Source organism: Erpetoichthys calabaricus, chromosome 1 (assembly GCF_900747795.2).
Source record: "Erpetoichthys calabaricus chromosome 1, fErpCal1.3, whole genome shotgun sequence".
NCBI lineage: Eukaryota > Metazoa > Chordata > Cladistia > Polypteriformes > Polypteridae > Erpetoichthys > Erpetoichthys calabaricus.
This window is the reverse complement of record NC_041394.2, coordinates 326,378,669-326,391,480: the sequence shown is the minus strand read 5'-3', so window position 1 is coordinate 326,391,480 and position 12,812 is coordinate 326,378,669. Positions and strand designations below refer to the sequence as shown.

At 40.5% G+C, this 12,812-nt stretch overlaps 1 protein-coding gene across 2 annotated transcripts in view; it reads left to right on the top strand.

Annotated features, from left to right (window-relative positions):
* The window catches only part of LOC114664474 (uncharacterized), a 15,245-nt gene extending 4,828 nt beyond the window's left edge, over window positions 1–10,417 (top strand). Inside the window, exons 1-4 of one of the 2 annotated variants that reach the window (XM_028818597.2) lie at window positions 1,179–1,346; window positions 1,520–2,049; window positions 9,769–9,903; window positions 10,069–10,417. In XM_028818597.2, the coding sequence (XP_028674430.1) occupies window positions 1,566–2,049; window positions 9,769–9,903; window positions 10,069–10,325 (876 nt within the window). In that variant the 5' untranslated portion in view covers window positions 1,179–1,346; window positions 1,520–1,565 and the 3' untranslated portion in view covers window positions 10,326–10,417. Of the gene's footprint in view, window positions 1–1,178; window positions 1,347–1,519; window positions 2,050–9,768; window positions 9,904–10,068 lie in introns of those variants that run through there. The other variant, XM_028818590.2, reaches the window with a different exon arrangement.
* Window positions 10,418–12,812: the final 2,395 nt, after the last annotated feature.

Below are 12,812 nucleotides of genomic sequence, written 5' to 3'. Positions count from 1 at the left end.
CTTCTGCCACGGTGCCCTCTTTCAGTTGCGAGAAGCAGATCATACAATGGTTGAAATAGTTTAATATATATAGCAAAATCACCGCGCTTCGCAGGGGCGAATATGGTATTGCAAACGGCAGCGTTTCTATAAACTTAAAGTTACGGTTTATACCGTGCCTTGTTTCATATTCTTTTCCTACCTTATCAATTGTGTAATGTGTTTTTTGAACAGGTTTGATTCATGGAAGAGATCACTCCTGCTGCGTTCAGTCACTTCACGTGAGCCACTGTCTTGTGTGATGTTGCGATGTCCACGGGTTTATTTAATGTTAGCTAAGACCCGGCAGTTAAAAGTTTCTCGCTACAGCAATTTTAACTCTGTTACAAAGTGATGCAAACTCTCGTTTATACCTCGTGTCTTCTCATTAAACTTGTATCTCGCGAATATGGCATTGCAAACGGCAGCGGGAGCGTTTCTATAAAGTTAAGGTTACGGTTTACACCGTGCTTTTTTATACCTCGTGTCTTCTCATTAAACTTGTATCTCGCGAATATGGTATTGCAAACGGCAGCGGGAGCGGTTCTATAAAGTTAATTTAGACTTACGGTTTACACCGTGCTTTTTTATACCTCGTGTCTTATGAAGATGCTTGTATGCGTCACTCACTCGCTTCTTATTGTTTCGCTGCCTTGTCAATTGTGTAATGAATGTTTTCTTCTGTGCTCTTTGGGGCTCCTCCTTCTTTTCTACGTACTGAGTTCACAGTCAGTTCACGTGATTAAGTGGGAGGCGTGATGACGCGACACGCAACTCAGTCTCCTACGGCCATCTTGCTGCCTACCATTACAGTATATGGACAAAAAAGAGGTTCCAGTTATGACCATTACGCATATAATTTTGAAATGAAAACTGCCTAACTTTTGTAAGTAAGCTGTAAGGAATGAGCCTGCCAAATTTCAGCCTTCCACCTACACGGGAAGTTGGAGAATTAGTGATGAGTGAGTCAGTGAGTCAGTCAGTCAGTCAGTCAGTCAGTCAGTGAGGGCTTTGCCTTTTATTATTATAGATTGTACTATTGCTGCTGTACTTTTACTACACAGATTGTCTTCAGAATCAGAACGTTTGATATCTTTGTACACTTCTACGTGTGTTTAATTCCATAGTGGTCAATACTGGGTCACTTCTGATAGGTTGAACATCAAGGTCCAGCCCAGATCCCCCTCTTAACTGTTTGTCAGCGTAAGCCAATTTGCAAGTGCAGCGGGGGAATCTGGGAACTGGGCAAAAGATGTGGACCAGGCCAGGATCTGAACTTGGGAAAGAAACACAAAACTGATGCATGTGAAGTTGAGCTTCTACATCTTGTGAGTGTTCTTATAATGCTACATTCAAAGTTTTTAATTTCACATTTGTTTTTTTGATGAGAAATTTTGTTCCTGAAACTGTTATAATGATTGGGGGTTGTTGACCAAAAATAAAAAGTGTATTTGTTTAGTTATCTTTTTGTGTGTGTTTGATTATGCCTTTTCTTTGACAGAGAATAAGAGGAATCAACCTATTCGAGTAACACTTCTACATTGAACATGGAACTGTTGCAGAATCCCCGTGGGCCTCTAGAGAAGAGCTATAAATTGGAGGAGGGAGTCTCAGAAGACAATAACAAGGAAAGGGAGTCTTTCTCAGTGGACATGACCCCCCATTTCATGTGCAACATGGAGAAAGATAGTGTTCAAATTAAGGAAGAGGACAGTGACTGGGAGTCAATCCACCATGGACAGGAGAGTCTCTGCATTAAGGAAGAGGATTGTGAATGGGAGGCTGTGGAAATTAAAGAGGATCATGAGCATCATTCCATGTGCATTGACACGAGAGGACATGAAAATGTAAACAGTGTCAAAAACGAAACTCTTAAATCGGAGCTGGTTGCTCACCATGGAGCGGTTACTCGGTTAGCTGCCACTCAAGATGTGGGCCGTTCTTTTCAGAAGCAAGCAGTCCTTGTGAAATATGAACTCTTTGACTTAAAGAGGACTGAGAAGACATTGTCTCAAAGTCATTCTGGAGAAGGTAAGAGTTAGTGTAAAATAATCCCATGATTTATCTGAAGAGCAGATTGTTGTTGATTTCCAAATACATTCACATTTTTTTTTTTTTTTCTTTCATTTAAGTTATGCCTATGTGATGCTGTCTATAAATGCATTTTTCTCGCCACTCAACCAAAAAAAAAACTATTGCCTTCTGCTGTGGGTAACATTGTGCACCCATTGTCTAGTGACAGCTATTGATGGAGAGATTAGCCAGGTGTCTAGTGTGCAATCAAGTGACAAAAACTGAACAGGCATTATATGTATATTTTCAGTTTTACTCAGGTATAAATTTAATAAGTTTAGTACAGATGTTTGAACTTTGGCAGAGTGCAGAGCTGTTGTTCCTGTCTCACAGTGCCAGGTCTGCATATTCTTCCTGTACAATTGTGGATTGACGGGTTTCAGTGAGTGTGCTAAACTGAAGATGATTACAGTACCTGTTTAAAAACTGAATACTACTGATGTGTCAGTAATACTACTTAATTAACAAAAGTCCTTCATGTGTGGTGAAGTAAATGACATCCTTCCCCCTTTTACTGAGTATACATCTTGTAATGCATTTAGAATCTTTTTATTATATTTTAAGACGCATAAATATTATCACATTAAATTTGCTTTATAGTTTAATATCTGTTAATAACCATTACATATTTGACACAAGCGTTTACCAATGATATCCACACACACAGGTCAAATCCTGTTATAGCGAATACTGAAGTAATGAAATGTTCAGAATATCAAACACTTTTTGTTGGCCCAGACAAACGTTCATACAACATCATGTTTAATGGATTTCATTTTAACAAAATGTAAATTTCAGTATAATGAATGTTTTTTCGACCAAAAATAGCCACTGTAAGATAATAATGCGATGCAAAAAATACTTAATACCATGTCTATACTTTGGCAGAGTCTTGGAAACCTGGCAACAGATTTGCCTGTTTCTTGTTAAAGAAAGTAACAGTCTGTTATGAAATGTCCAGTCTCAGCAAGGCTCTGTGTGAGTGTAAGTGCAACATCATATCCATAGCCAAATTCTGAGTCATTGCTCCGCCGAGCATCTGCGTGAGTAGTTGTGAGTAGTTGTGTCATGTGCGGATACTGTACTGTTTGTGTTTCATAGTGTCTCAACGTTTACTTTGCTATGAAAAAAACAGTGATAAATGGAAAATACAGATACTTTATTACTAGAGAAGGCAGGTACAGTCTCAAGGCTTCACTCAAAACAGGAGCTGTTACTTCAATACTAAAGCACACAAGATAGCTGCTGCAACACGGCCAAGTATCCTGCTTTATCTCCCATCTTTAGATTAGAAGAACATCAGTGGCTTGGAATTATTGCTGTGGCAGACCAGGAAAGAGCAAGGCCAAAGGCCGATGATAAATGTTCTAAACATCATGCGACAAGCACATTATGTGGTAACTCTGATCCTTCAGAGGACAACAAATTGCTTTGCCCTTGGTCTACTGTTAACCTTGTGCCACTGTAGTTAGAGATGGTTAATCACCAGTGATCCCGGTCAAAATAATATACATATTTTCCCTGTATACGTTATAACAAAATATTTTTTATACTCCCATGAATTTCATTACAATGGGATTCCACCATTGTGTATGTGTATATAAATGTGCATTGCTATAACAGTATCACATATTATTTATGCAGTCAGCAATATATGCAATTAAGATTTATCAATATTCTGCCTCTTTATTACCAGTGTCTTGCTGCTATAAATTTGCTTGAAGTATCATTGTATGTTTTCACATAAGGCAGAGTTTTATGGGCACAATGCTACCCTTTGCAAATATGCAAGCAAGTCTCCCCTCCACAGCCATGCAGAGTCTGTGTTTGTAGCATGGGTGCAATAAAAAGCTTAGAAAGGCAGCCCTAAATTTCTTTGGATACATTCATATAGCGCCATCAACCCCTGCAGACCTCCCAGCTTGTACAAGGCTAAGACTTTAACCGAGCCCTGAGCTGCTTGTCCGCAGACCTTATTGTGTGCTGTCATTGTGAGTGTCCTCCAAAGGTCACAACCTGCTTATCACAAGCCCTGTTCCTTTTAGAACTGTCACTTTGTCAAACTTTGTTCAGTGACTTTTTTTCCAGAGAACTGGTGAACTTATTGCAGTGCCTCACTGGTAGGATTATAATTCTTTGATTTAATTTGACTTTTCCTTTGACTGGAATTACAGTTAACTGTGACTGTTTCTCTTTCAAGTGTATTGGTTGTCAGAAACTCCACACAGAGCCATAGCAAGGTTTGGGGCAGCCACCTGTATAGTTGGTGTCCTGGCTGCAAAATCATGAATATATTACACAGCACTGATGTGCACAAAACCGAGTCCAAAACAGAACTGAGGGAATAAGGAAAAGGTGGAGGCTTTTAAAGGGGAAGAGAGGAAGTGAAGTCAGATGGGTCGGGCTCATAAGGGTCTTCAGCCATAGGCTCGAGCCCGGACGTGACATCAAAGGGGCCATGGCCAACAAGGTCTTCCTTCATAGGCTCGGACCCGGAAGGGATGTCAACAGGGCCAGGTGGAACCTCCTGTGGATGGTCTGCAGGAAGGCAAGAAATAGAATCAGTGCACTCTGCCACATCCTGGTCTGACTCGGAATTGCCCTTACTCAAGCCCTTTAGCTGTCTCACATGTGTGACAAGGTCTATATAGGATGCTACATTTTCAGATTGATTGCAAACTGAAATGATTGTGTGTCCATGAGTATGTGGTCATATATTTACAGTATAGTAATACAGGGTGATTCAAAAAGATTCATCCGATTTCAAAGTGCCATATTTTTACAACCATGAGGCGCCTAGGAACCAATCACATACCAACTGAACCGGAAGATGGCTCCCTTCAGTCTGCAAGGACATGGCGACCCCTGAGCAGAAAGCGTTCTGTGTTCTCCACTTTTGTATCCTCCACGATTTGGCACTCCACTTCTGGCCCCCAAGATCATCAGATCTTACGCCGTGTGACATTTGTTTTGTGAGGGTACGTTAAGGATTCTGTTTATGTGCCACTACTCCCAATAACATTGGATGATCTCTGAAATCGCATTGAAAGAGTACAGTGACAACCGACATGCTCAGTTAAGTATGGGATGAGTTTGACTATTGCATTGATGTTGTCCGTATAGCTGGAGGAGGTCATATTGAGCACTTGTAAAATTACATCCATCCATCCATTATCCAACCCGATATATCCTAACTACAGGGTCATGGGGGTCTGCTGGAGCCAATCCCAGCCAACACAGGGCGCAAGGCAGGAAACAAACCCACCGCAGGGCATGCACACACACACCAAGCACACACTAGGGACAATTTAGGATCGCCAATGCACCTAACCTGCATGTCTTTGGACTGTGGAAGGAAACCGGAGTACCTGGAGGAAACCCACGCAGACACGGGGAGAACATGCAAACTCCATGCACGGAGGACCCGGGAAGTGAACCCAGGTCTCCTTACTGCGAGGCAGTAGCACTACCCACTGCGCTACCCTGTAAAATTACATAATAAACCTTATGCTCACCTAAATCATTTACAATTTACTGTATTGTTCTGTAATGATTTACAAATTAAATAAATAATTTTGAAATTGGATGCATCTTTTTGAATCACCCTGTATAATACTGTTAAGGTTTGGAATAACGTTCATTTCTACAGTTAACATTTTAATATCATTGCATATATTCATTGTTATTAGTCATAATAATCTTCATTTTGATTTATTCTCCATATTAGGAAGTTTTTCAAAGCACAAACAACCAAATTCACATGCAAAAAAAAAAACATTTCCAGAATGAAATGGTGCTTTGTCAAGTAATGGCTCTATGAAGAACCACACAACCCAGTAAAGAATCATAACATGCCATTAAAGAACCAGCAATTTTAAGAGTACAGACGGGTTGTCAGCTTCAGTTTAATAATAATAATAACAAATGAGTCATTGTTTTAATAGTTTAGGGGGATATTGATTGCAGATTTCAGTTCTGCACCCATTGAAAGGGACAATTTACTCCTGGATTAGGGAAATGAAATGGCTGCCATAATTCCAGTTACCAGCAGATGACAACTTGTTATACACCACACGCTTGATTATGGAAGCCATTGTGGACTTCTTCTTCTTTATTCAGCTTCTCCCGTTAGGGGTTGCCACTGAGGATCATCTTGTTCCGTATCTTCTTGTCCTCTTTCCCTGTCACACCCATCACCTGCATGTTCTCTCTCACCACATCCATAAACCTTCTCTTAGGCCTTCCCCTTTTCCTCTTGCCTGGCAGCTCTATCCTTAATATCCTTCTCTGAACATAAGGAAGCCATCATGCACAAGTTCGTCAAATGCCCTGTAGAATCATCTGGCGCCTCACAGTTCCTTATAAACCTCACAAGATTCATCTCAAAAACCCAGGAACAAACAAGAATTTTAAAAAAGACCATACAACCCAGATGTTCAGAGGTTATAGGTTTACTTTTACAGTGAAGAGTAGAGAGCACCAACCATTCAAGTGTTATCTGCTGTGTGGTACTAAAAGACAAAAAGCATGGAGTATTCCAAACTTTAAAGACATTTGGAAATTACGCATGCTTCTTGTAGAAGTTAATTGTTCGGCACATTTAAATGGGGAAAAAAAAGAAAATCTTGAGGCTTGACCAGAAACATTCTAGAATGTTTTTGCAACAATCCAGCAGGCTCGCCAGGCATTGTCTCCTTACACATTGAACCTGGGGTTATTTCTTTGGACTTTTCTACAGAAGATGAACATGCAGTCTGTGAAAAGTTATTGACATGACAGGACTGAAAATATTGAAGTCCTCTAATAAAAATGACTTCACCTCACCAGCTGTAGCCTTAACATTAAAGGTGCTGGAGTGGCAATTCAGAGTGATGCCATATGGGAACCATTTTGGTTCTAAAAAGACCCCTCTACAAGAAGGTTCCAGAAAGAAGCTTTGTTTATTTAGACCCCTAACAGGCTCCATTCAGCAAATAACAATGAGCAGATAGCAACAGATTTGTGAAATACTGCAGGGTTTTGATTTTAAAAGGTGCATACAATAACACAGGCTAAGTTCAAGTTTTCTTAATCTGTTAGTGTCCTGCTAGGCAGCCTACCATGCATTAAAGATTTAGTTTTGTTTTTTTGGTACATGTTAAGTATTTCAAAACACAAAGAACCAACGTCACAGGCAAAGAACCTGTCCCAGAATGAAATGGCGCTTTATTAAGCAATAGTTCTATGGAGAACTACACAGTCCAGTAAAGACCCATCAAGTGATTTTGGAGAATGTGGAGATTTTTAATAGCGTGGTGAAAAGGTAACCCCATCCAAATACACTCTTAAAAATAAATGGCACTTTACTGGGTTGTATGGTTCTTCATAGAAGCGGAAAGACCCATTTCATTCTGTGAAGGGTTCTTCTTATATAAAGTTGGTTCTTGGGCTTTGTAAAGGTTCCTATGTGGAAAGATGAGAATTCTGTATTATAAACTAATCCAGTGCGAATCATCTGTGACGGTAGTAGAACCGTCATCGGGTCTTTTGTCTGTGAGGGAGCCGGAAAAAACAGCAGTATCCGCTATTTAACAAAATAAAGTACAGTAAAGAGTTGGCAGGTGCAGTGCTGAAAGCTTCGTAAAGTGAAGATTCCCCCTAATGGCACACCATTCCGATAAATATATTTTTTTATTTTAGATAATTACCGGCTTGGCGGAGTCCTCTTCTTAAGCGGACTAGCCTGGTCAGCTGACGGGTAGTGTTCATTGTACGCGCGCGGGGCTGCTAAAAGCCTGCAAGCCGCCGATTCCGCAATAGTCAGGAAGAACGAAATGGGAAAGGGGGAAAGCAATCTCAGTACGGATATGGTAATAGTTTTATTCCATTTGTTCATGCATATTATGTCTTATTGTTATTTAAAATTTTTTTTGCAATCCCCGGGATGTGTGAAATGTATGTAAGATGGTATATATGTAGGAATAAAGTATGGATAAGGCGGTATACCTCCCCCTTTATCTGAATGGTAGAAGCCCAGTAAGAAATACTTATGAGGGCCTCAGTGTCATTAGTGAGGGGTGAGGGTTGGTGTCACCGTTCTGCGTATTACAAAGGTTCATTATTCCAATCCCCCATACTTAAGGTTGTCTTAAAGATATTTTTCCAACCTTTTTAAGCCAGTAAGTCTCCTAGACCTTCAGCACTTGGTGAGAGAGAGAGGTTTTTGCTGCTACAGAGCCATTGGAACAGTTATTCGACCTTTTTCTTTCTACTGTTTTGTTATTATTATTTTTCTTTGGCTGCTTTGGACTATGTACCTTTTATGAGCCCTTGCCTATAAGTACTACACATGAATTTTTTCAGTAATTTATTGAATTCGTCCTGTTTGTTGGATGCGGCTATTTTGTTCTGCTGGATTGTTATATATTTTTTTTTATTAGATTTTTTTGTTGTTGTGGAATTTTTCCTTTATCCCTCCCACCAATACTGGTTTATCATTTTTTTCGCAATAAAAATTAGTGACTTTGCTTTCAAGAGACTTTGTACTTTATCTGTGTTTTGGGGTACTTTGAGCGCCGTCCAGCTATGAACTACTAGCGGACACTGACCGAAGACAGTGTTTTGTGACATCAACATTTCTCTCATTTGAGTGATTTGAATGGGGCTAAAGTTACAGAGGTCCTCTGGTACCAATGACTTTACCCACAGTCTCTGCGGTTAAAGGAGCTGCCAGTGAACTCCTTGTGGTGGATGCTGAATAACTGGGATGTGTAGTGTGTGTTATATTACCTCGGCACGCTGATATTCACACTTTATATAGGAAAGCGGTTAGGTATGGCATGCAAACGGGCATTTTGTTCTTATTAATAAAAGTTATTAATATATAGAACTGGTCTGCGTTGACAGTATGAATATATTAACTATAAGGGAACAGGGAAGTGCTGAGCCAGAGTAAAGCAGTGCCAGTAAATCGCAGTCTACACGACCTCCTGATATAAAACTAATCTCATCTGAATAAGGCTTTATAACATTTGAGGTAAAATTGGTTAGATTATTATTTATTTTTTTCAGTTTAAGCACAAGCAGGTGACGTGACTTGCTCCTGATCACACCGTGTCAGTATTGGGATTTGCAGTCCAAAACCCTAACCACTATGCCACATTGTCATCTATTTGTTAATGTATCCTATAATAGGGGAGGGAGGGAGGGGAATGTTGTCTAGTTTACATTAAAATTACTGCAAATAAAGTGTCATCACTGAACAAAAATCAATAAAACTGGGCCCCAATGCTTAAAGGTAGAGAACCACCGGTCTATTGGAACCTAGTGCTGCAATGTAGTAGATTAGGAAACCTCAAAAATAAAAACACCATATGCTTTTGGGGTCATTTTTGAGCTTTTTGCTCGGTGGCCATGTGCTGTTGCTCTTTTTCAGGTCAGGAACATCTTACCTATGGTGTTTACATACTCGGCACCTTTCTCCAGTCTTTCATACTTCCAAGGGGGAATATCAGCACAGTTTTGGAGCTCAATTGCGACTAAAATCTCCTAAATTGCTTCATTAGTTATGAGCCCAAACCACAGGATATGATATAATGACAGTTCTTTTTATCACCTTAGCCACTAAAAGGACTGTATCACAAGACAAGTTCTTGTATTAAATGGCCCAGTCCTAAGTGCACTCTGCTTATTTTCTAGGCTCATCTCAGCAATGCCCAGGCGACAAAGAGCACAGTGGTTCTAAAGCTGGCAGCAAGCACATATCTCAGCCACCCCTGCAGAAGACGGCGACTGCTCCAGCAAACGGTCAGAAAAAGCCTCGATCAATTCTAGGCAAGTGTTGGGCCTCTTAAGGATGATGTTTACAACAAATTCAGCAGACAGTGGCGTTGTGTGATTGTGCAGCGCTTTGAGGGTACAAATCTAAGTGCGTCTTAGTTTGAGGATTTCTGTGGTGTGCATGTATAAATGTCTGGTTATTCATTTCTCAATTATTAGGCAAAAGAAGACGGGAGATCTGTGAGGTTCTGCGAGAAGTGAAGCAGAAGAACCAGGAGATCGTGGAGAAGCTGCTGGAGCAGCGGGAGAGGCACATCCAGCTGCTCCGTGAGGACGAGGCCAGGGCGCGGGCAGCAGAGGCAGAGGAGCGGGCAGCACAGGCGGCAGAGACAGCTGCCTTTAATAACAACTTTATAGCCGTCCTTGGGCAGCTTGTTGAAGTTCTGAGCAGGAGTTACCAGCAGCAGGATGCCTAGTGTGAGTGCTCTTTGTGGTTGTGTCCATGGAATAATTGTACTGTAGAGCATGATCATGTATTCAGCATAATAAAATAAACTGTTAATGGGGAGTGTCATACATCATACATGTGTCAAAAACATGAATGAGTCTGACCACTCAAAAAGGTCAATGAGATTACCACACTGGAGCGGCCGTTAAATTCGAATGGACTGTTCTTTTTAATCAGTCTACAGCCCTCAGAATTGCACCTCATTGGAGCCCTCAAGGATGCCATCCATGTTAAAAGGTTAAGTAGTAATAAAGAGATCAGTGAATGGGAGACTACCATGAGAAAGGGAGAGCCGCTTGTGGGTGCCACCGTTGATTGTCATTGCGGCGAAAAATGAGGAGTGGAGCAAATGAACTTTATCCAAGGTATCTTCTTATGTAATATGCTACCGTGGCTGTTCATTTGTCTGTCCACAATTTTAAATCACCTGTAGCCCGCAAACCGTTTGACCTATTGACCTGAAATTTGGTACACATATACTACGTGACCTCTACTGTCCACTTTCGGGGTGATACTTTTTATTACTCATTTTTATTTTATTGTAGAATCAACTCTCGGCAGTGGCCAGCAAGGCGGCCATGTGGCGCATGTGTACAGGCGCTGTTCTCATTCCCTACCACCTTCACCATCACTTCCTCTACCTCTTCATATCTTAAATCATTCTTGAGGCAGATTAAACACTTAAGTGCCAGCTTAAGTAAAAAATGAAGAAAAATGTAGTAAGTAATTACAACACAAACACTGACTTAATCAGTGTTAATGCGAAAAGATGCCGACAAAAGAAGAGAAGAAGCAGGCCACTAGAGTGGAGAAAAGAGGAGCTGCTCAGGAAGTAGCAAGCGTATCAACCTCTGAGCAGACGAATGCTAAACGTACAGAGAAAGAGGATGAAAACTAAGTCAAGTGTATTCACTGCATGTTATCGTGCAGTGTGCAGTTACTGGTTGTGGGATAAATTATAGCGATATAAATTCTTGTAAATATTTATGGGGAGCCCCTTTTAGATAATCTAGAAAATGAATTTCACAGATGAATTGATAAAAGGCTAGAGCTGAACTTATTTTAAGACTGTCATTGTATTGGGATAATGTATCCTACAATTCCTACAAGGTACGTATACAATACCACAATGTATTTGGTCCACTACTCATGTTAAACCCTTTTATATAATCTACAACAAATCAGAAAAAGTAGGGATAGTATGCAAAATACAAAAAAGTGATTCTTAAATTGACTTTGACTTTTATTTCATTGCAGACAGTTTGAACCCAAGATAGTTCATGTTTTGTCTAGTCAGCTTCATTTCATTTGTTAATATCCATCCATTCCTGCATTTCAGGCCTGCAATACTTTCCAAAGCAAGTTGGCTGTCTTAACACCAGACTCTACTGGTTATGTGGAGGCATAGGAAGGGCATGGAGCTATGGCATTTAGTCATCTAAGAAAGGCAGTGAAAAGAGTACATATAACTAAAGTTGCTATAGACAGCAAACTTAGAAGAAGTAGTTACTTGGTAAAAACGACTATACCATTTTGGATATCTGTTCTCTATGTACAAGTATGCATCGATGGCCAGACGTCTACACAGGCTAACCTTGGCTATAGGACAGGGTCCCACAGGCCATAAGGGGCCCAGAATTAATCAAAATATACCAATAAATAGTTGTTCTTGGTTTTTCAAAGCAATGTCCCTTCAACTAGACTAACCAATTGTGTCCTATTTATCTCCTTTGCCATCACCTCGAGGTGGCCATCACTAGTTGCATGCCCAATGCTATTCCCAAGTGAATTCCAGCAAGTGACAGAAAGTGGCTGTTGGAAGAGTGTTTGCGGCAAAAGCATGGAGTGCTGAGTACGAGCTGTTGGAATGGAACGTGTACGAAGAGGAGAGTGCGACAGTTCTTCAGAAAATGACAGTGATAGTGAAGCATACAGGGATGATGTTTTTTTGCTAAACCGGTAAACTTTGATGCCATTTCTGAATACATGTGGTTATTAAGAGAGTTTTATGGCAATTTTCAAAGTTTTACTGGGTAAAAGAGGATCTCTTCTAGGATTTTAATCTGTTCAAAAGTGACTGCGTGTTCAAAGTAACTGTGACTAAGCCCAGAAAACATGCCTGGCACCTGATCCAACAGCCCAATTCAGGGTGCATGTGCCATCATTTGGGGTGCAACGCTGGTTACCTTTACACTTCTTGCATGTCAAAGCATAATTCAAGAGTGTGATGATGAGATGTGCACGTCAACAAAACCTTTACGTGAAACACCCTAGTGGACAGCAAATCACAAATAAAGAAATGCATTTCAGCTTACTTGTCAGAGGTTTACTTTTTGTTGATAACAACTTACATGTCACTGCACATTCGCGACAAACCCTTTTTGAAAATCAAGCTGTTGTTTGACTCACTGATGAGAGAGATTCACTAAAATCTGTACACCTAAACACGGTGTTG